The sequence below is a fragment of the Vanessa cardui genome, chromosome Z, assembly GCF_905220365.1.
Source record: "Vanessa cardui chromosome Z, ilVanCard2.1, whole genome shotgun sequence".
Classification (NCBI taxonomy): Eukaryota; Metazoa; Arthropoda; class Insecta; order Lepidoptera; family Nymphalidae; genus Vanessa; species Vanessa cardui.
In genome coordinates this window covers 11489728-11510814 of record NC_061154.1, presented here as the reverse complement: position 1 = coordinate 11510814, position 21087 = coordinate 11489728, and the positions used below count along the sequence as shown (strand labels likewise).

The following is a 21087-nucleotide window of genomic DNA, read 5'->3' as shown; positions in this document are numbered from 1 at the left end:
GAAAGACTGTTTCGAAACTCGGCACTGGGCATTTTTAAACAAATTTGGCATTTTGGTATTTGAGCAATTTTGAGCATTCATGTCTAGTCTAGTTTAGTATAGTCTTTTAGGCATTGTGTTGATAATGGTCACCAATTGAGGGTGATAACAAATACTATTTATTTGAAAAAGAATATAAAATTGTAGCAAGCGAATCGCATACATATGTATTTATTTCTGAGAGTATAATTATGTCCGATTGCTTTGAAATTTAGCTTACTAGGATGTTCGGAAATTTCTACTTGAATGGGGAAAAATGGAAGGAAGCTGTATTGCTAATAAATAGGTGTGCCTCGTTTTTTGTAACCCCATATTTTATAATTATCACCTTTAATTTACTAAACTTATAAATACAATGTCTATGCTTTTGTCAACCGCCTTATCATTTTAGATAATATATAAATTTCAGTATAATTAATAAATTGTTCACTTCACTATAAATTAATACTTAGAGTTTAATCGAAATTATGAAACGATAACTTGCAACACAATTTCATTTAAAATCTGTTATCATTTCCAGCTTTATAATGGCTACAAAATAGAAAGTGTGGAATCTGTAGCTTTAAAGATTAATATTGTAGCTCACTCATTTTTGAATGTTTTAGCCAAGATCGGAGCCACGACGACAATTTTTATCAACCCTCGCACCACTCACGGCGTGTGTCGGAAGCACGGCACATCACGAAGGATTTTATTACGTGCCTCCCGGAGATCGAACCTCAGCATCTTCAACTACAAACCTCGATTTCCAAGAGCACAATGACGCACCAGCTCCTGACGTCGTAGCGGGAACACCAGGTATGTATATTTTTTTTGTTTTATAAATTGTTTTAATCCCTTAAAGAGAGAGGTCCATTTATTTAGGACGCAATTCCAACCAATTTAATGAACACATATCAACCGGATATGAGACAATATGTATTTTTTTTAGCGATTTATTTGTAGAAATCTATTTTTATACTTGTAAGACTAGTTGTAAAAACATCGTTCGTGTGAACTTCCGACATAGATATACGGTTTGACTCGTTGTTATTTCTGTAAATAAATTGTGTTTCTAGTACTAAAGTTTATTGACCTGGTATAAAATATGTTGAAGAAAAGTAAATTACTTTTATAGCAGTTGCTTTAATCTGTCCAGAAGCCTGAATTAATATATATAAGTTAAGGAATGTTAGTTAGACTTACGCTTTGACTTAGAGTTATCCGCACTGCGAAATCACCGGATGTCCTTTATTTTAACGATTGAAATCTGTATCGCGTTTTGTAATTTTAAATCTCAAGTGCGTGTGCACAAATGCACACACAAGTGTTACAGAAATGCGAGAATAAAGGCACGCGGTTGCTTTTCGCATTGCGGACTAGCTCATATTTTTTAAAGTATTTTGGTTATATGATTAAAAAGGCATTTGAATTTTTTGATCAGCTTAAATATATATATATCGTGATAAAAAATACGTCGAACTTGCGAACGTTGTATACAAAAATATAAGTGTTTTTGTATTATTTTATCAGCTTCACACAGATTTTAAGCTGTCACTTTCACACCAATATTGTTTTGAGTATGTAATTAATTGACGTCAATCTATCGGTATTTAAAATTGAACTTTATTAGCTTTTCCGTTTTTGTTGATTTATATTTACATTAATATTTTTTTTTTTTAATATTTCCAACATCACATACATTACTCTGATCCCAAAGTAAGTAATTAAAGCACTTGTGTTGGAAAATCAGAAGTAACGACGGTTCCACAAACACCCAGACCCAAGACATCATAGAAAAGTATTGAACTTTTTCTACATCGAATCAGCCGGGCATGGAACCTGGGACCTCGGAGTGGTGTACCCATGAAAACCGGTGTAAACTCTACTCTACTATAAATTTATATATGAATTAATCAACAAAAGCATATAAATAATTAACATTAATATATATGCAATTGTTGATTGGTTAAGTAATTAAAGATTATAAATTGTTGTCTTAGGTGCCGGCGAAAGCGATGACAGTTTAGCTGCCTTTGCGCGTGCGTCCGCGTCACGAACTGAAAGACTTCGTCAGCGATATGGTCAAGAGTCGCAACCGGTTAGCAGTGATGACGAACATGATGATTACGGTAAGGAAATGTTCATTATTTTATCACGAAGTAAGATGACGACAAATTGTACGTCTACGTCGTAAATGGTTCACTCAAATTATGGTCTAACTTTTAAGTCATGTATACATTACTAGTTGTCGCCCGCTGCCTCGCTCGTGTGTTTGGTTGTCGTGGTAGGCAAAAAAGTAGCCTTTGTCCTTCCACAGAGTTCAGTTTACTTCATAGCAAATTTGTTCAATTTCGGTCCGTTGATTAGGCAGTTAAAGAGCGACAGACAGGCAGACAGACAGAGTTGCTTTCACATCTATAATATTAGTATAATTGACAAACATATAAAGAATATAGGAGTCGAGATGGCCCAGTGGTTAGAACGCGTGCATCTTAACCGATGATTGCGGGTTCAAACCCAGGCAAGCACCGCTGTTTCATGTGCTTAATTTGTCTTTATAATTCATCTCGTGCTCAGCGGTGAAGGAAAACATCGTGAGGAAACCTGCTTGTGATAAATTTCATAGAAATTCTGCCACATGTGCATTCCACCAACCCGCATTGGAACAGCGTGGTTGAATATGTTCCAAACCTTATCCTCAAAGGGAGAGGAGGCCTTTAGCACAGCAGTGAGAATTTACAGGCTGTTGTTGTTGTTGTATATAAAGAATTTATTAATCCTCAATCGTCTCGTATTATATTTGCCTTCGTATATATGTTTATTTCTTATGAAAAATTGCGATGCGTTCGGACTAAAATTGATAATTCTTAGAAAAAAATAGTGACAGAAAAAAATAGTATTACTGTGCGTAATTATATAATATACATTATTGCAGATATTTAATAGATATTACCGAAATTGCGTACAAGTAGTTCTCGCTGTTTAACTTAGGACTAAGCGCGCTTGTAACTATTAAAGTAGGTAGGAAGTTCACATACACAATCATGTAGATACAAATAGTAGTTAATAGATATTTAATTATAGCTCGTGTTAAGCTAATAAAACAGGTATTTATCTATAATGTTCGAATATTTATACCATATTATACAAAGGTAAATGAGTCAATCCTAACTAAATATATCAGGTTCAAATCCAGATAAGCATGAGTATAATCATGTGCCTAATTTAATTTTATAAACCATCTTGTGTTGAGCGTTGAAGGAAAACACCGTGAAGAGATTGGGGTGCCGGTTCCACTAACAAATTGTCACTTTATCGCAATCGAATCGAAACGTCATATGTACCACTCAGCTGTTTGCTGTTACCGTTCCTATTCCACTAACAGTACGATCCAATTGCGGTTCTATCGAACTTGGATCTGGGACGTATCATAATTGCGTATATGTAGAATTGGCCCCATGTAATCCAACAAGGTTAAGTGACAAATTCTCCTCCGAAGACGCCCTTACATAACATAGTGTGCTTGCAAAGCGTTGACATAAATATTATTAGAAAACAACAAGCATACGTGTTTTCACATTGGAGTCGAATATAGCGATAATTTTAATAATATTTCAAATATAGAATTATAAAGCCAGCTCGTGACGCAGCGGAAGCAACTGTGGAAGCATCAGGCGTGATAAAAAATATACATATGATTACGTTTAAATCCCGAATAAATTATACGAAATTAATTTATCATATTCGAAAGTTTAAAACAATTTTCAGTATAGATCGTTAGTGATCGGTCAAGGCCTTATTTAAATTAAAACCAAAACTCTTTCTTAAAATTTGGTGATTCGTTTAACAAACAAAAATATTGTTATTCAAATACTCCATACTAAAGCACATGAAAAAATACGATAATTCGAATCTATATATATAATATAGTACAAGAGATACTTATAATAAGCATTCTTAAAAATATTAACGACCTTTAATTAATTATTCAAATAACATATTTCGAGGAATATTTATATTTAAATTTATCGTGTAAATGTTTTTATTCAGTTAAATTTTCGTTGTGATGAAAATCAACCATCTGCGTGTCTTGGCATGAATTGACTCGATATTTATTTTAAATATATAAAATCCTAAGGACGCGTCGAGCTTCGCATCGAGTTAAATTTGACGTTCAAGCGGATAAATCACGCTGGATTATTTAAATACAGATGAATATTACTGCAAAACAGATTTAAAATACTCACATATAGATACTGAAACTATCTTCATAAATAATTATCATCACTTATTTAAGCGCTACACAGCACCATGCAATACTGGTCTGATCCGGTTTGGAGGGTGAGTGAACCAGGGTAATTACAGGTACAGGGGACTAAGAATTTCTTAGTTCCTAAGTTTAGTGGCGCATTGACGATGTTAGGAATGGGTAATATTACTACACAACAAAGACAAACTTCGAGTTAATGGAGATGTCTTCGTAGCAAAGTTCAATGCAAACTTTTTGTCATCAATTTGCAAAACTAAAAATTTGCTGTGCTGCGCTGTATAAATTTGATACAACAGCGCGTCAGTGGAGACTGAAAAAAAGGATAACATTTTTGATTTCACCAAGCCTAGATGGTGACCATTTATCGTCAGGCCATTTGCCAGTTCATAATTCATAACAAATAAAAAAAGAAATATAACACAAGTCTGAAAGTAAAGTTTTCAAGTAGAGTTAAAATAAAAATATGTAATACATTTTTCAATTGCATTTTCGCTGTAGTATTTCGTATTCTGCTGTCGTTTTATGCTTTATTTCCTACAAATGTTGCAATATTTATAAATCGAGGCATCCGTGTTTGAACAGGAAATTATTTAATCTGTTAGATATTTTAGTCTACACTTTTCTCAGAATTTTAATAATAGTTTCATATATTGTATGAAATGAATGGACCGTGTTTATAATGATTTGGTGTTTGTTTTATCCTTTGCGTGATATATGACGGTGCGGTATATTCGGTTATTGAAATTTTATAACAAACTATATTTAAAAACAATTGTTTGTTTATTTTTTTGTTAGTCCAGTATGACTTGATTTGGTATTCGATACAAAAATTTGAGCTCGATTTTTATTTGATTTTTTTGTGTATTATATATATAATGAACATTTCGTTATTAATTTCATTGCGTTTATAATATTTGTTACAGTCCCGTTTAATCCCTTAAACTATATATGAAGCTAGTAACGTTTATCGTCGAGACAGTTTTATTATTACATCATAGGAGGTCATAACCCTAACGCTATGCTCTTGCAGTTGTTTAATGATAGAGCAAAGAGACAAACCACCAATTTGATCTGCACAAACTACACACACTATAAATACAGTAACAGTCTCTTAACATACGCTTTTAGAATATATTCTAGTTATAAATGAATTGTATGATAGAATCGAATAACAGATGGCTAAGGCAATTATAGCACTAGCTTAATTGCATCACAACATCAAGTTTATGCCCAACGGATGAAACAAGAGGCTTAGGTCAACGAATGACAAGACCGAATTACGTAGTTTTGATATCGAATCAAACCGACTGAGAAACTCTTATGTATTGCAGTATATTAATAAAGACATTCATTAATTGCAATCGCGACTATACAATGGTAAAATAAATAAATGATTAATTTAAAGCTTTCACAATTATTTCTCATATATTATACGATACGAGGAAAAATTGGAATTGATTTAATATGTGTTACCTGAGATTATTTTTAATAATAATTACTTCTTTTATTATGTTAATTTAATTATATTACGAAATTGTTTGTTATTTTATCGATATATTTTATCGACTTTAATTAAATTAAATAATCTTTATTTCTTTAAAATGTATATAGATAGATGATGATTTTTATTACAAGTTGTCATGCTTTGGAAACTGTCTACTGGAAAATCGTCTTTTTATCGCAATCGAATTGAAACATAATCGTTGCCATTCAGTTGTTTAATTATACGAACATATAATACACGACACACATACACGACATTAAAGTTGTGGAATTTGGGTATGCTATATATATATCTTTAACGCAGGACTTTGCAATATTTTATTGACAGATAAAGTGTGTTACCGTGTAAATTTCCTTACATAAAACCGACTTATTTGAATAATAATAATATATTAATGAATAATCCTAATTTACTTAATTATCTATTTGGTCACCGTCGATTATAATAGTTATATTAAACTTAGTTTCCGAAATATATAAATAAAACTTATTTTCTTATCATTTTAATATTTTCCGATCTATTGCTACTCCAGCGGTGGATCAATCCACGAATACGCTAACAAATTCAATGACTGAAATGAGCCGTTTTATTTTGATAATATATAAAAAATAATTTAAAAATATTAATAATTATCTATTGAAGGTATAAACTGTAGTACCTACAATGAAGCGTGTTTACAAATACATATATTAAATGATTTTATATAGTTGGTTTTGTTTTTTTTTTTATATTTATCAAGCCCTGACATAAATATTTGTACAATAAGTAATCACTTCTCACACCCTCAATACGCCCTTACCCGACGATCAACGATAATATTTCTTGGGCCTGTAATTACCCTGACTCACTCATCCCTTCATCCATTCCCTAACTGATCAGTGGTTGGTACCTAATCAGTCTGGCAAGAACAAGCCCCCAATAAAAATTTAATAAATAAGGATTGCTTCATTTTCACCTTCATTAAGGCATCGGTGAATGTTACTTTAGAATATTGAAAAAATAGTTCATTGATTTTATGCTCATTAAATGTACAGTGACGCGTCAGTCTTGATACCACGAAACACACGATTTTGCCAAAAAAAAAAACATTTTTTTTATGTTAATACAATGATAATACAAAATATGTACTCTTATTTTACCTTTTTTAATATTAATCATAATATTCAATTTACAAATTACAGCGTAATGGCGTTTAAAATAGTTTAACTAAAATTAATCTGGGAGTTCGCGTGTTCAACATACTCATCAAATTATTATGATCAAGCATTTAACTAATATGTTGTTTAAACGTAACCATTTACGATATTGCAAGAAACGTTTATATCCGATTAAATTTCTAACAAGTGAAACGATTAAACAATTTAATAAATTATATAATATGTATTTAGTAAATTAATTTATTATAAATAATATTTAGGTTTCCATCGTCGGCCAGCGGTAAGAGGTATCGCTGTGAAGCAGCAGCTCGGAGCGTCAGATGAAATTCTACAGCAGATGCAGAACGAACTACAACCAACTCCGACGCCAAGTACAACGACGCCAGTTCCGAGTCACGCTTGTCAGCGCACCAATTCAAACTACTCCTGGCCGTACTATTCAGAGGCGAATCTTAACTCTAGGCCCCAGAGCAGAACAAGTGTCAACAGTAACTGGTAAGTAACAATAAATTGGAAACCATTGAAAAGTATTAGTTAATTTTATGTTTATATATCTCATTATTTAAAAAAATCATGGACTGGTAATAAATTATGTCGGAGACTTTCATTATTTATTTTAAACTAGCTGTACCCGCGGCCTTGTACGAGTTTGAATTTAACAAAAAAAACTCTTATTTAAGTTAGCTAAGTTACTCCTTATTATATGAGTTATCTGTCAGTGAAAGTCCCGTCAAAATCAGTCCAGCCGTTCCAGAGATTAACCGTAAAAAACAGACAGACAGACGGACGGACAAAAATTGTAAAAAAAATTATTTTGGTATATGTACCGCATATGTATTGAGTAAAAAAGGCCTATTTTAATATAACGGACACTCCAATTTTATTATATGTATAGATATCGACTGTACCGCAGGATTTGGCTACATCAAAAACCATAATTAATATTTTAAATAAGCAGTCAATCAGTAAATAACCAAAGAGATTTTTAATCGACAGCAGCTTGTTCATAATAGTTTAAATAATATAAAACTAATTTAAATCTATCAAATGAAAAAGACACTCAAAAGAATTATTAATAATCTATTTTAGTGAAAGAGTTTTGCATAATTTTTAGCTAAAATTATAGTAGACGACCTCCGTGGTCAAGTAGTGTGTACACCGGTTTTCATGGGGATGCCACTCCGAGGTCCTGATTTCGATTCCCGGCCGAGTCGATGTAGAAAAAGTTCATTGTTTTCTATATTGTTATGGGTCTGGGTGTTCGAGGTACAGTCGTTACTTTTGATTTTCCATAAAGCAAGTGTTTTAGCTTACATTTGGATCAGAGTAATGTATGTGATGTTGTCCAATATTTGCTTATACTTATAATATTAAAATAATTAAATCATGTTTGTCAGGTCTAAATCGGAGTACGTATCGCGCCAATGCAGCAGCACACCGGTCTCCCAGCATACTGATTCTTGCTACGCGCATGCTCAGAATGTGGCATCTTATCACTACCAGCGACAGCACGAGAATGTGTATAGAAACTGCTCACTCTATGCTAACATTGGGTAAGCTACTTACATCAAATTTAATTTACCTTTAAAGTATTCCGCTATAATATATTTATGTATAATTACGTAGGTATATATCATACAAATTTATATAAAGTCTAATTCAATTAATTAACAAAAATATCGTATACATAGGATTAATAACATTTGCAGAATGCTGCATTAAAATTGACTATCAACTCGTTTAACAAAATGTTCCTGGATAAAATAGTGTATTAAGCTTGTTGACAAAACTGCCAACGAAAAATATTTCGTAATAACGCTCTTACTGAAAATATTATAAAATATAGTTTGTAATGCATTAAAAATAACTTATGTTGATTTAATTTCAGGGTTGTCATTATGAATATATTAAATTCTTTTAAGAATATTAAATATTTTCAGACATTCCACTGTTCTCGTAGTTTTGGTTTTTACTTTAATACAAATTGAAAAATATTTGTGTACTGCGAAAAAACTGATGTCAAACCATATTTGTGTCATTAGAAACTTACATACTTTTCTTAAAAAACCATCTTTGTATTCCTAGTCTACAATAACAATGACGAAGTTTCGAGAAAATATGAAAAGATTGCAAATAAAAAAAACAATTGCAAAGAGTATTTTGTTCTTATATCTTTGTACCAAATCTGTATAAAGTTGATGGTAAGAAAACGTCACAGTGGCGCAGCAATAATGTTCCTTTTAAAGTATTCAAAAATAATGCTCGTTTCTACGTTTATATTATACAGGCATGCTTGAAATGATTACCCTCCTTTATTTAACATTTCTTGAAATATTTTGCGGTCCATATAGTATTCGCAAAAAAACAATTACAAAGTTGAAACAAAGGCGGACTGCTGAAGGCAGTATCTATAAATTAAACTTTAGGCTAAACAGAAATTAATACAGGCGGTAAATATAAAATAAAACGTACCTACATTTGATGTTTTTCTTTTTCTTAAACAAAAAATTAGGTTAATCTTATAAGAAAATACAAGTAGGTTTTGTGAAAGCACTGTGGTCGTATTATTTTACAACACCAAATAAAATGTAAGGCTTTGGAAGTAAATTCTATGGAGAAGAACAATGTGACGAATACCACAACGAAGTAGCCTTCTGTATGAAAGGTGGCCTCATAAAAAGGGGACATAAGACAAAGCGGACCGGCTCCTTGCCATACGTCGACCGCAACAACTTGTTATACTTGAAATACAATCATTCAAATCCCATCACATACATTTAATCACATGAAAGCAATAGGCAAATAATACGTCCCGTGTATACTGGACTTTATAATTATCTCACTGTCTCACTTTGTGTTGAGCGCTGTAAAGATAAAAAAAAAACTTTACTCAAAATAGGTAGGAACGAAGAGCAATCGAAACTGAAGTCTATAAATTTCTATGTGAGATTTTTTTCTGGTATCGATTTTACGAAACCTTACGAAGTATAAAGCACAAATGACACACTACTTTTATGCTAGTATAATTAAAGTATATATATGTATAATAAGTCTAAAAAATATAATACAAGTCAAAGAATAAGAAAACCATTGCAATTATGTTCTATAAAACATATTTTTGTTTTGATATTTTAGATGTTCAGACAGCAGTCAAGAGTTATACAGCTCGCAAACGAGTTCAGAACAGACATCACCGGTACGCTCTGGTCGATGTAGGAGACCGGAGTCTCCTCCTCCAATACGTAGCCATCACCAGCTGCTCTATGTGCCGTATAGCAATCACTACCACTATCAACAGGAATACGCGCAAACTTGGAATGCCAATGATTGTAAGTTATATTCACATATTTAATGCAAGACTTTCTACATATCTTATGGGTAATAACATCGACTAGTATTGGGCTTCTCCTAGGTGCACCTGTTTCGAGATTGTGCTAATAATGTTTATTTTGACATCTAAATATTAAATCAATTCTAAGTACTAATATAGAGGTCGAGTTAAGTAGGAATTGGATATGTTTTACAGATAACCGCGTGCACTCGTACTACCAGCCGCAAGCAATGAGCGGCGCTAGCACGCCTCAACCCGCCGCCGCTGCTGTACCACAGCGAGCCCACTATACGCATGCCCTACAACTACAGGTAATATCGTCTTATTTAATCATACTACAGAATTCGCTATGTACGACGTGACATTAAACTTCAAAAATTAACAGTGTTTCTTTACCATATGATCTATGTATTATATACAAAAACGTCCTTTCAAATCACCCTGTCTATTAAGAAACACCGCATCAAAATCCGTTGCGTCATTTTAAAGATCTAAGCATACATAGGGACAGACAGAGGTAAGCGACTTTGTTTTATACTAAGTAATAAATAATGATATTCCATTCTATTTGACGAAACAAATTAGCAATGAAGATTTCTTACTGAAAACTGATCAAAAGTATATAGAATACAGATTTGAGATCGTTGTGCAGCTTCGCACTTACCTATATAACAGTTGTATATACTACAACCTTTTCTGAAACTGGCCGCACCATCTGGTATACAATTTTGTATATTGGCTTAGTTCTCTTTTTCCAGTGAGACATAAAAAAAAGAAACTTCAATTAATCGTACAGATAAATTACGCTGTTCAAGTTCTCAACTATTTCATATGAAGTATTTTTTAAAGCTATAAGGTTTTAGAATTTATTTTAAATATATTCTTATCATTACAAATAAAATACGAGTATTAAAATTTAACAACAAACAATTGATTTTACTAACAAATGTACGTAAAAAACTGGGTATCTCTCTCTCTCTCTGTCTCTGTAGGGTGGGTTCACGTCGTCATCATCACATACAAAAAATAAAAAGTTATGATTAAGTAATTAATTGTGCTAAATAATTTGGTAAGCAATTTATTACTTGTATGAAGCTTATTACATTTTATAGAGACAAGAAGATTAAACTGAGCCCTACAGGGTAAATCTCAGGAATAAGATTATGGAATATTAGTCGCTCAGACGGAGATCGATATCCTAGTAAAATTCGCGAACCTGACGGAGATAAACTGAAATAATCAAAGAGCGTTGTCAGAGTTCAGAGAAACTTGTCAGAACTTTTCCGGGCCAACGACGGTCTTAGACGATTCTCGAACGAAGGCGACGCTCCACCTGTTTACTTTTTAGGTTGTTCGCAATAAACGTTTTCACTATTCAAAGACGAATTTATTTTTACGAATATTCAGCAGGTCTGGATCTACGTAAAATATCTCCAATAAAAACGTATGGCAATAACTATAATTTAATAACCTCTCGAGTCGATAAAACTAAGGACCTACAAGGTGAAACGGATACACTTGGTACGCGTAACTAGTTCACGTGTCCCAAAAAAGAGACAACAAAGTTATTTTTATAAAATTTGAGTTGTGTCTCTTCCGTTTCGATATTTAAATGAACATAAGCTCATATTATAGTATCGTTTATTCGATCAAAATAAAACTACATGGATAAATTTAATTTTAGTACATTAGAAAAACCTTCGTGTGTTATAAATTAAAACATAATTATAATTAAATTTCAGACTTTGTGCCCAGCTCCGGCAAGGTACAGGCCAGTGCCCGCGCCTCAACCCGGTGGAGGAAAACAAATGATTTGCTACTCTGAAAAGGTAACATTTAACGAGGCAAATTTAATTAGTAGAGATACTCATCATCTTCAAACACGAAATTCTGTAATTTGTTTGATGTAAACATGTACATTGTACATATTATAACTATCGCTATTGAGTTATTGAATCTTGTTTTGTTGTATACATATCATTGTAATATCATTGATAGTATACTGATCATTACTGCTCTAAATAGCCTCCTGTAATATCAAGTGTTATATTATCTATTAATCAAAGGCAATGAGATTAAGACATAGACAATTTAACTACTTCTTACGAACTATATTATGAATTATATTATTTCTAACATGTAAGAGCTGAAATGGCAGAAAACATGTTTTATTTATTGTTCTTCGGTAGAGAAAAATATCATACAAATAAAGCTACATGTGCATGTTTCATCCACGTAACTACATCATAGTTAACATAATTCATTATAAACTTTTTTCTGTATAGCCTTAAGTAGTAGTGGTACAACATTAATATTAACGAAATATTACAAAAATACATAAAAATATAAAATTTTACGTAAAATACAACAAATAATACTTTAAAAACTTGATTTTACGCGCCATTAAAACATAAAATGCATCGCCAATGCACCTCAACTCCATCTATGTCACGAGAGTTGAAACTTATCAAAGTTAGAACTTTCATCTTATATCGTAGCAACCGTAATAAAAATCATCAGTTACATTAATGATGCTCATGAATGCTTGGGTTGTAGAGGGAACAACTGAACAACTTAATTTTTTCCTCTATTTTAAGAAGTATAAAATTACGAATAAGTATTTATGAGAGTTACATTGCACTAAAGCAAGCGCAATCTACGTTTTTTTTAATTACTTTATATTATTCTTACACCGGTAACTGTTTAAAAGAATTATTCACGCCAAATAAATAGTTGAAACAAGTATAGAAAAGTCAAAGCGATATCGTATAAATAGAGTGACTTTTCTCAATTGACAATTCAGGTAGCAGCGCCATTATACCAGCCAGCTCCAGGATCACCTTCACGCACTTCAAGAGGAGCACCTGAAGGTACTGCCACCGCTACTTCACCCATGACTTCTTCGCAGAACCCCGTGTACTACGCAATGAACGTCTGACAAGGCGACTAGGTGAGGTCTTCTCTTTGTTTCATTACTTACGACGTTTTCACATTTCAACTTGGCGAATAAATTTATACGTTCCTTTTTTGAAAATATTCTAGAAGCGGAATTTCGAGCAACTGTAACATGTTGAAATAAAACTAGTTATAACGGATTTGAATCGCGCATATTAATTATTTTTAACATCCCGACGTTTCGAGCACTTTACAGCGTTCATGGTCACGACAACATTAACTGTAACATGGATAATTTCGAAGAAGCTTATATTGAACTTAATTTCAAAATTGAAAAGTTATAAGTACAACTAAGAATCATTCATGTTCATCAATTTATAACAGATATGAGTTTTTCCAAACAGATGTTGCCTTTTATAAATTGACATTGAAAAAATTCATATACCAAAAAAAATTGTGGAAATTCGGGATATGATTTTAACTTACATTGCAACTTTTTAGAGAAGTTAGAATGACGCACTATTGCTAAAAAGAATATTGTCACCTTTTTTAGCGTTAATCAATGATATTCTAATAAACAGATATGTTATACAAATACTAAACAACAGAAAAAAGTGTGCCGCGCCGGGGACCGTTTATTTTACATTTGGCTACAAGTAAAAATGATAGCTTACTACATAGGTAATTATGATGTATTATAACGTATTACTGGCATAATATGATGAAAACGACTGAAGGCAAACGTCCCAATTAGGACGTTTTCAAGTCTTCACTTTTTGCGCGATTATTACATATCTGTTTACTAGAACATCATTTATTTGAAATTATTGGTATTCTGGATTATTTCCCCTGTGATAATAATATAATATCATAAGCTGTTCATAAATGATCCCAAAAAACAACTTAAAATATAAGTTTAAAATTGCCATCTGTTTGTTGAAGTATTATTATAATTCTATCTATAAGTGCATAACGCTGAATTAATTAGATTTAGTCGCTGATAATTTAAAAAATTGGATATTGTGATAAAAACCCCTTTGTTATTCCTTTCAGGTAAAAATTGTCGTGGGTCGTGATGCTGTTCGTATCAGCATTCAGCCACCTGGACATTCAACGGACATCACTAAATAATTCAATGTCGCTATTTTGCTGGCGCTGTGTATTTCATAGCTTCTGCGAATTAAGACGTCGGGTTTGACAACGATTACACTTCACAGCTGTTAGAACGACAAATAGATACAGCATGTAATTACTTGGCGATTGTATTGCTATTGTTTTATGTTATCATAAGCCGAGCCATGCGTAGTTATATTTAAACTCGTTAGTAGATATTATAAAATTTAAGTTATGTCGTTAAGAAACGCAAGTTTAAAAAATATATCATACGTGATAGATGTTTGACGCTTAAATTGTAAAGTATTATTGACTTTAGTTACCAGTCAACCAATGACGTTTAAAATACCATATAGATTTAGTTGTTTAAACCATCCTAAGTTACTTACTTTAATATAACAAAATCCTGTGGAATGTCAAATCCGACATCTTAGCTTACGCGAAGACAAAAGCAAATTATGAAATATGTTGTTAATATGAATACTAGCATAATAAATGTAATTGGATTAAGGGTCAATGATCTTTCTTCTTGAAGAAAGCTGTTGAACAAATCTACACTAAGAGTATTACATACAGTATTTATTTATTAGATTCAGTGTACTTTAATAATAATATGATTAAGATACGGCTTCGATAAATGTTATAGGCTAAAGAAGTATAAAACCACAATATTGTAACGGAAATAAAGAATGAGTTTCCAATGCAAAATATCACCGGGAATTGTATTATGCCATTCTAAGCTAATCTCTATGCAAATGGAAGGATACAATTTGAATTTAAATTTCGAGCGCAGTAGTGTTAGAATAGATTGAAAATAACCAGCTCTTAGCTTCCAAACACTTTACAAAATCATGAAATTTTACAAACATTTACGGACGAGAATATTAAAGTACATGATGCGTGTCGTGATTTCTACTTAAGATATTTAATAAAAAGCGAAGTAGGATAGATAAAAATTAATTGGTTTTGTAAACTGGCCAAATCATCACGATAATAACGTTTGTTGTTCGAATTAACAGATAATGTGTATTATAGTTTAATGAAACGAGAATGTATGATAACTCGATGTGGAAAAATCGATTTTATAAGTCGATACTGAAATTATTGCTATGTCTTTTATAATCCATTAGACACTGTTCTCTTGCTAAGTTTTATGTGTATATCCATCTAATTTGGATATACAAGGATAGACACATCTGATTTGGGATAGAATATTCGAAAATTTCAGGGGGTATTTTGTTTTACAATGTCATGGACCATATTAGGTAGAAATTTGTGCATGCATCTGCATATTCGCCTACATTGTTATGATTAATTTTATTAATGGGATATTATAGATTAAAAGTTTATTTAGTTTAAATCTCGCATATTATGCTTGTCTAGTAATGTAGTAGTAAGTCTTAGAATAGTTTTCTTGAAAATTCACGCGTCAAACTAGAGGTAAAATGCGAGGATATTATAATAAATTATATGCGTGCCAAAAATGAACAAGTCTTAAATATAAATTATTTGTGAGTAAGTAAATATATTGCCATTGTTTTAACATTCTACGTAGGTACAACATTTTTCCGCGCCCGGCCTAGCCATTTTCGTTCGTATTATTTGTAAGAATTCTTTTTGGAATTATTATTGAAGTATTCAAGCAAAAAGCAAAGTTTTTAAATTTACCGAAGCGATATGTAAATATTTTTGCTCTTGGGTGATATTAACAAATAACTAAAATATTATTTATACTGATAATTTCGTTTCACCCATATTTTTTGATATAATAAAAATAAAACGATTTAAAAATAAGCGGAACGAGTAATCCGATGACGTTATTATACCGCAACCGACATAACGACATTATGTTCAACGAGTTTATGATGCTTTATGATCTTTTCAGGAGTCCAAAGTCACGTAGAACCTTTGATGTGACTTCGTACTCGTAAAGGGTCTAATAATTAGCCGCTTTAGTAAATTCGTTACATTATAATAATTAAAAGTGCTTGTAAGCTCACAATAAGTTTCGAAGACAATAACAAATGTTGTACACGTATTTGTATGGTGTGAAAGTAGAATTTGTGTTCGAAGATCGTTTCTCCATCGCTAACATACCTCATAAGTATAATTTCGAATAATTAATATAAGTGCCTAAGTATAGCACTGTCATAATGAAAAGGACGATTCAATATCGCACAAATTGATACTTAAGGAGACCAAAATGTAACCTCATTCCAATGTAAAAAAATGAAGTATTTTTGAGAAACGTCAAGTGAACTGATACCAAAACGTGAAATGACTTACTCGCGCTGATGGAGGCCGTCTCTTGACGTGCTATTCGGTTAAAATACATCTACGTTTTATATTACAAATAAATTAATAGATGGTTTAATGTCCGTGTAACAGTATAAACAGCTACTAAACGGCAATACGAGTAGTATTATTTGTCATGACAAGGGCTTATAATTTAAGAGGTGTGATAATCTTAGTGAAACAGTAGCTTACACCGCCTGACCACGAATACAGTAACAATTTGAAGGATAATAATAAATGTCATGCGTAATTTAGTAGGTTAAGCCAGTTGAATATAAATACAATAGGTTTTATAATAGTTTAGCATACGTATGCTTGTCAAATATTCGACATCGATGTTAGTCACCGTTGATATTAATAAACTTATGTCATTAAAACTCAAGACAATGAAATTTATTTATTATTATTATAAGTATTTCGAAAAAATCGTAATAAATTGATTAGACAATATGTATTCCATGAAGCAGCTGAGTTTAACAAACAGTGTCTGTATCGCAATTTTTTGCCAGTTATTAAGTAGGTATTCGTCAAACCTACATTATAACAATTTGTTTATATTTTTCACTTAAACTTCCAATATTAAGAGTTGATCTAATGGGTGTGTATTGGACGGGTATAAACTTGATAACTACCTAATTTTTTGCTAACAACATGGCGAACCTACAATTTATTCCTTCTTTGAAGTCCTTTGGCCTCACTCAGCCTAGAGGTCGTCCAACTCCGCAAAGTTAGAAAAACAGTTAATTTATGACGCACGATAATAGGCACTATTGGTAATAGATGATAATTTAGGTGTCTCTATTTTTAAGCATTTCCTGGATTTAACTTTGTGTTCTTTGCATTTCGTTATTTTAACAAGTTATTAAATTATTTTACGTAGCTCTTCAAAAAATAATAAGTAAATACTTACAGTGAATTTCAGAGTAAAATCTAATCCGTGAATGATCTCAATAATAAATTTAATTTTAGTTATATATAAAATATCTTTTAAGAATAATTTCAACTATATAAATTATATGCAAATGTTAGGTACATTTGCAGTTACGTTTGCTAGAAAATAATAATATATCAATCCAAAGAAGTAATCCAAATATACAGACATATATAATTTATGTTTTGTATGTATATTCTAGGTATGCTAAAATAATTTGTTACTAATTTTATATTTTAGACGAGCGGATATTGTAGACGAATAAAAATATGTGTTTTAACGAAATTATTATCATAAAATGTGATTTTATATAAAATTTTGTTGCATAATATGAAACTTATTTTAATATTTAAAGATAAAATTGTAAACTTGTATGCATTATGAATTATTTTCTCTTGTTTTCGCTACGACGGATGATGGTAGAGTACGATAGGTAAATCAAATTTCAAATCTAAATGGCTGATTTAAGAAGACTTTTTATTTGAAAGTAAATATAGCCATTTACTTTATATTATAAAAAATTTAAATGTCATGTCAGTGATATTTACCGTCTATAACATAGTGAATATGGAAAACATCGGAATAGTCCAAAAGCTCTTAATTCCCCACAGAATACGAAACGCACTGAATCCTGTCATTCGTAAAAAAATAATCTCTAAATGTAGTATATTTTATTAAAGAAATGTTTTACAAATGTAATGAAAACAAATTGGTATTGTCGGAAATGTAATATAGCTGTTAATTAGCCTTAAAATCTTCGTCGCTAAATTTAAGATTTCTAATATAAGTAGGTAGGTGTATTTGGTGACATACTTGCCTATCTAATTTATGTTCATCGTTGTGATATGTTTCGCTGCAAAGCAGTTTTTTATGAATAGGTATCACGACATATGTTTCTTTCATGTTCTTACACAAGTATTTATTTGATTTTGCTAGTCATTATTTATTTACAAAACATACATTGATTGATTTTTCCTTTTTCAAATACATATTAAACTTTGTATCATTTTAAACCAGGGCTTGAATTAAGTCATTTTGAATCAACAAAATCTGTCTTATTTGATAACAATTTGAATATCAAAAAACTGTATGAAGTTTGTTAACACTGCAAAGATCAAATTTCATGAAAAAATTGTATGCTTCCATAGTTTGGACATTCAAATATAACACTTTGTGAAGATGAATCCATTTACTTCTAGAAAATAGACATAAACTACATCGCTGTTTGCAATATCACACCTAAATAAAAGGGAGAATAAGTACAGCTCGTTTGAAATAAAATATATAAACACAGAAAAGTAATATCGACATTATAACAATATCACTGGATAACATGGCGAACAAAACACACGATATCTTACATTTAAAATAGATCTAACGCAACAAAATAACCAAATATAGTTATCTATATACTTAAAGTAATTATTGTTAAGATAGTCACTATCACGACGGTCGGTTATTTAGCGGAATGCTTAAGTGATGTTAAACGTTACTGCGGCTACAAGATATAGTAGTAAATGGGCATTATCCATTAAAATGGTAACTTTCAAAAAGTTTAGGCTGTTTTTCGATGTATTTAAATTGTTTGTCTTCGATAGAAAGTTAAAAAAAAAATCTTAATGTTAATATTATAAATGTTGCTTAGCACTTTTCAATGGCTATTATACGATTCAGTATTAGGTAAACGATATAATAACTTACCGTGTAATATTACTACTCAATTTGTTGTCCTTATTTACAATACTGTTACCCATAACATGTTATATACCTATCAAGGCGTAAATAGGCCTATAAATAGGTAATTCAAATATATTCTAATTTATTTTGTTACATTAATTTACAATTATTTAGTTTTACTACTACTTAGTACTTACGTGATACGTCATATTAATAGCGTTATATACTGTTATATTAATTAATAAATATTTTTTGGAGACTTGTTACTAGCAAGTAACTCCTGTAAAATAGTATTTACATTGTAATTTTATAAGACATACATATGTCTCTGGTAGAAAATAGTGTTTTTCAATAGTAATTACATTTTACTTAATTAATTATCGTTTTAACGTTACCGGTCTAAGTACCAACCTGTTTTAGAGTTAGTCTTGTTTGACCAAAGATGATCGGTTGATCTTAAAATAGGCAATTTATATGAAAAAAGGGAAAAAAAAAATATTTACAGACATTATTTTTGCTTATTTTTATTTCTTTGTTTTGGAAATTGAGAATGAAATCTCGTTAGTTATGAGAAGTATTTGAATTTATTTTAATTTATTTAAGATAGTATATTTATTGTTAATTTGTTATTTCTCTTAATTTCGTAATGTAAATTATTGAATATTTATAATAGTAATGCATATTACGTAGAAGCATAACTGCGAAGATGATTTTTTGAACTGTAGAAACTAAGTCAAATTTATTAATTCAGATACTATATTATGTGTGTTAGGGCATCAATGCCACAAGATGTTTCAAATTACTTATGTACAAAAATGTATTTGTAGAATGGTAAACTAATAAAGTAACATACCAACTCATCGGCTGTTTATGTTTTTAGTTCACCTATGAACCTCTATTAGAACATGTGATAGTATGAAATACCTCATATATATTTTAAGTTCAATAATAAATAACCCCTTTAAATTGTTCCTTGTATTTTACAGATAAAATGGCCTTTTACTTTTTTCGGTGTGTTACGTATACAACAAAACAAAATACTGTTTTTTTTTTGTTTAATTTTCTATATACCCACGCAATTCTCAGTACCAAAACGTAGAAAATTAACTCTTGATACTTCCATCGAATAAAACAGAAAAAACGCGGGTGTAGGCCAAAATTTGGAACAAAATATTATTATAACCATTTCACAGAAATCAATTATTGTTAATTTTGTACTTTATGTAAATTGTCGTAATTTATAGTTAATTTTGAGTCTTATTTTTCGTTGTGCGAGAAAGAAGAAATGCACTTGTTTTATTAATTAATTTTACTTTCTTTCGGTTTTAAATATAAATAAAGAAGATGATCTTACTTAAAATTAGCAAAATTTTCTGTAAAACCATTGGATGACGGTTATTTCTCTGGATCAGATTACAGTGTGTTCCCATGCCAGACCCATGGGAAAAATTTTAAAACGCGGAAAGTCCCAAGCTTTAAGAGACCCAAGCTTAAAGGACCAAACTTTAAGAGGTAAGGTTGAAGACCAGGTTACAGGCTCACTGAACAGGGGCAGAAGAATCTAACAGATTCACGGATTAATTTATAGTGAGATTTATGAACCCATCCAATTGATCTCATTAAAGTCTGGATCATTAGTGTTTCATTTTTCTAGGTAGTCTCTTTTATATTTGGGTTTTATTTTAAAGGTAGGTGATTTGTCTTACCTACTTTAGTAGGTATATATAATTGACTTTGAAATATGTACTATCTGATAAAACTACTTTTCCAAGTCAAATATTTTTTTCCTTCATTTTAATATATATTTTAGGTAACATACCAAGTTTTGTCGATTTTAAGATGCATTAAATACCTGCAGTAATAAAGAGGCTAAGCTTATTCCTTAATACAAAA

The 21087-nt window shown here is 31.1% G+C and overlaps 1 protein-coding gene across 2 annotated transcripts in view; it reads left to right on the top strand.

Annotated features, from left to right (window-relative positions):
* The window catches only part of LOC124543146, a 137498-nt gene extending 117455 nt beyond the window's left edge, over positions 1–20043 (top strand). Inside the window, exons 9-17 of one of the 2 annotated variants that reach the window (XM_047121216.1) lie at positions 645–837; positions 2022–2150; positions 7213–7447; positions 8350–8505; positions 10088–10281; positions 10479–10594; positions 12026–12112; positions 13087–13233; positions 14232–20043. In XM_047121216.1, the coding sequence (XP_046977172.1) occupies positions 645–837; positions 2022–2150; positions 7213–7447; positions 8350–8505; positions 10088–10281; positions 10479–10594; positions 12026–12112; positions 13087–13221 (1245 nt within the window). In that variant the 3' untranslated portion in view covers positions 13222–13233; positions 14232–20043. Of the gene's footprint in view, positions 1–644; positions 838–2021; positions 2151–7212; positions 7448–8349; positions 8506–10087; positions 10282–10478; positions 10595–12025; positions 12113–13086; positions 13236–14231 lie in introns of those variants that run through there. The other variant, XM_047121217.1, reaches the window with a different exon arrangement.
* Positions 20044–21087: the final 1044 nt, after the last annotated feature.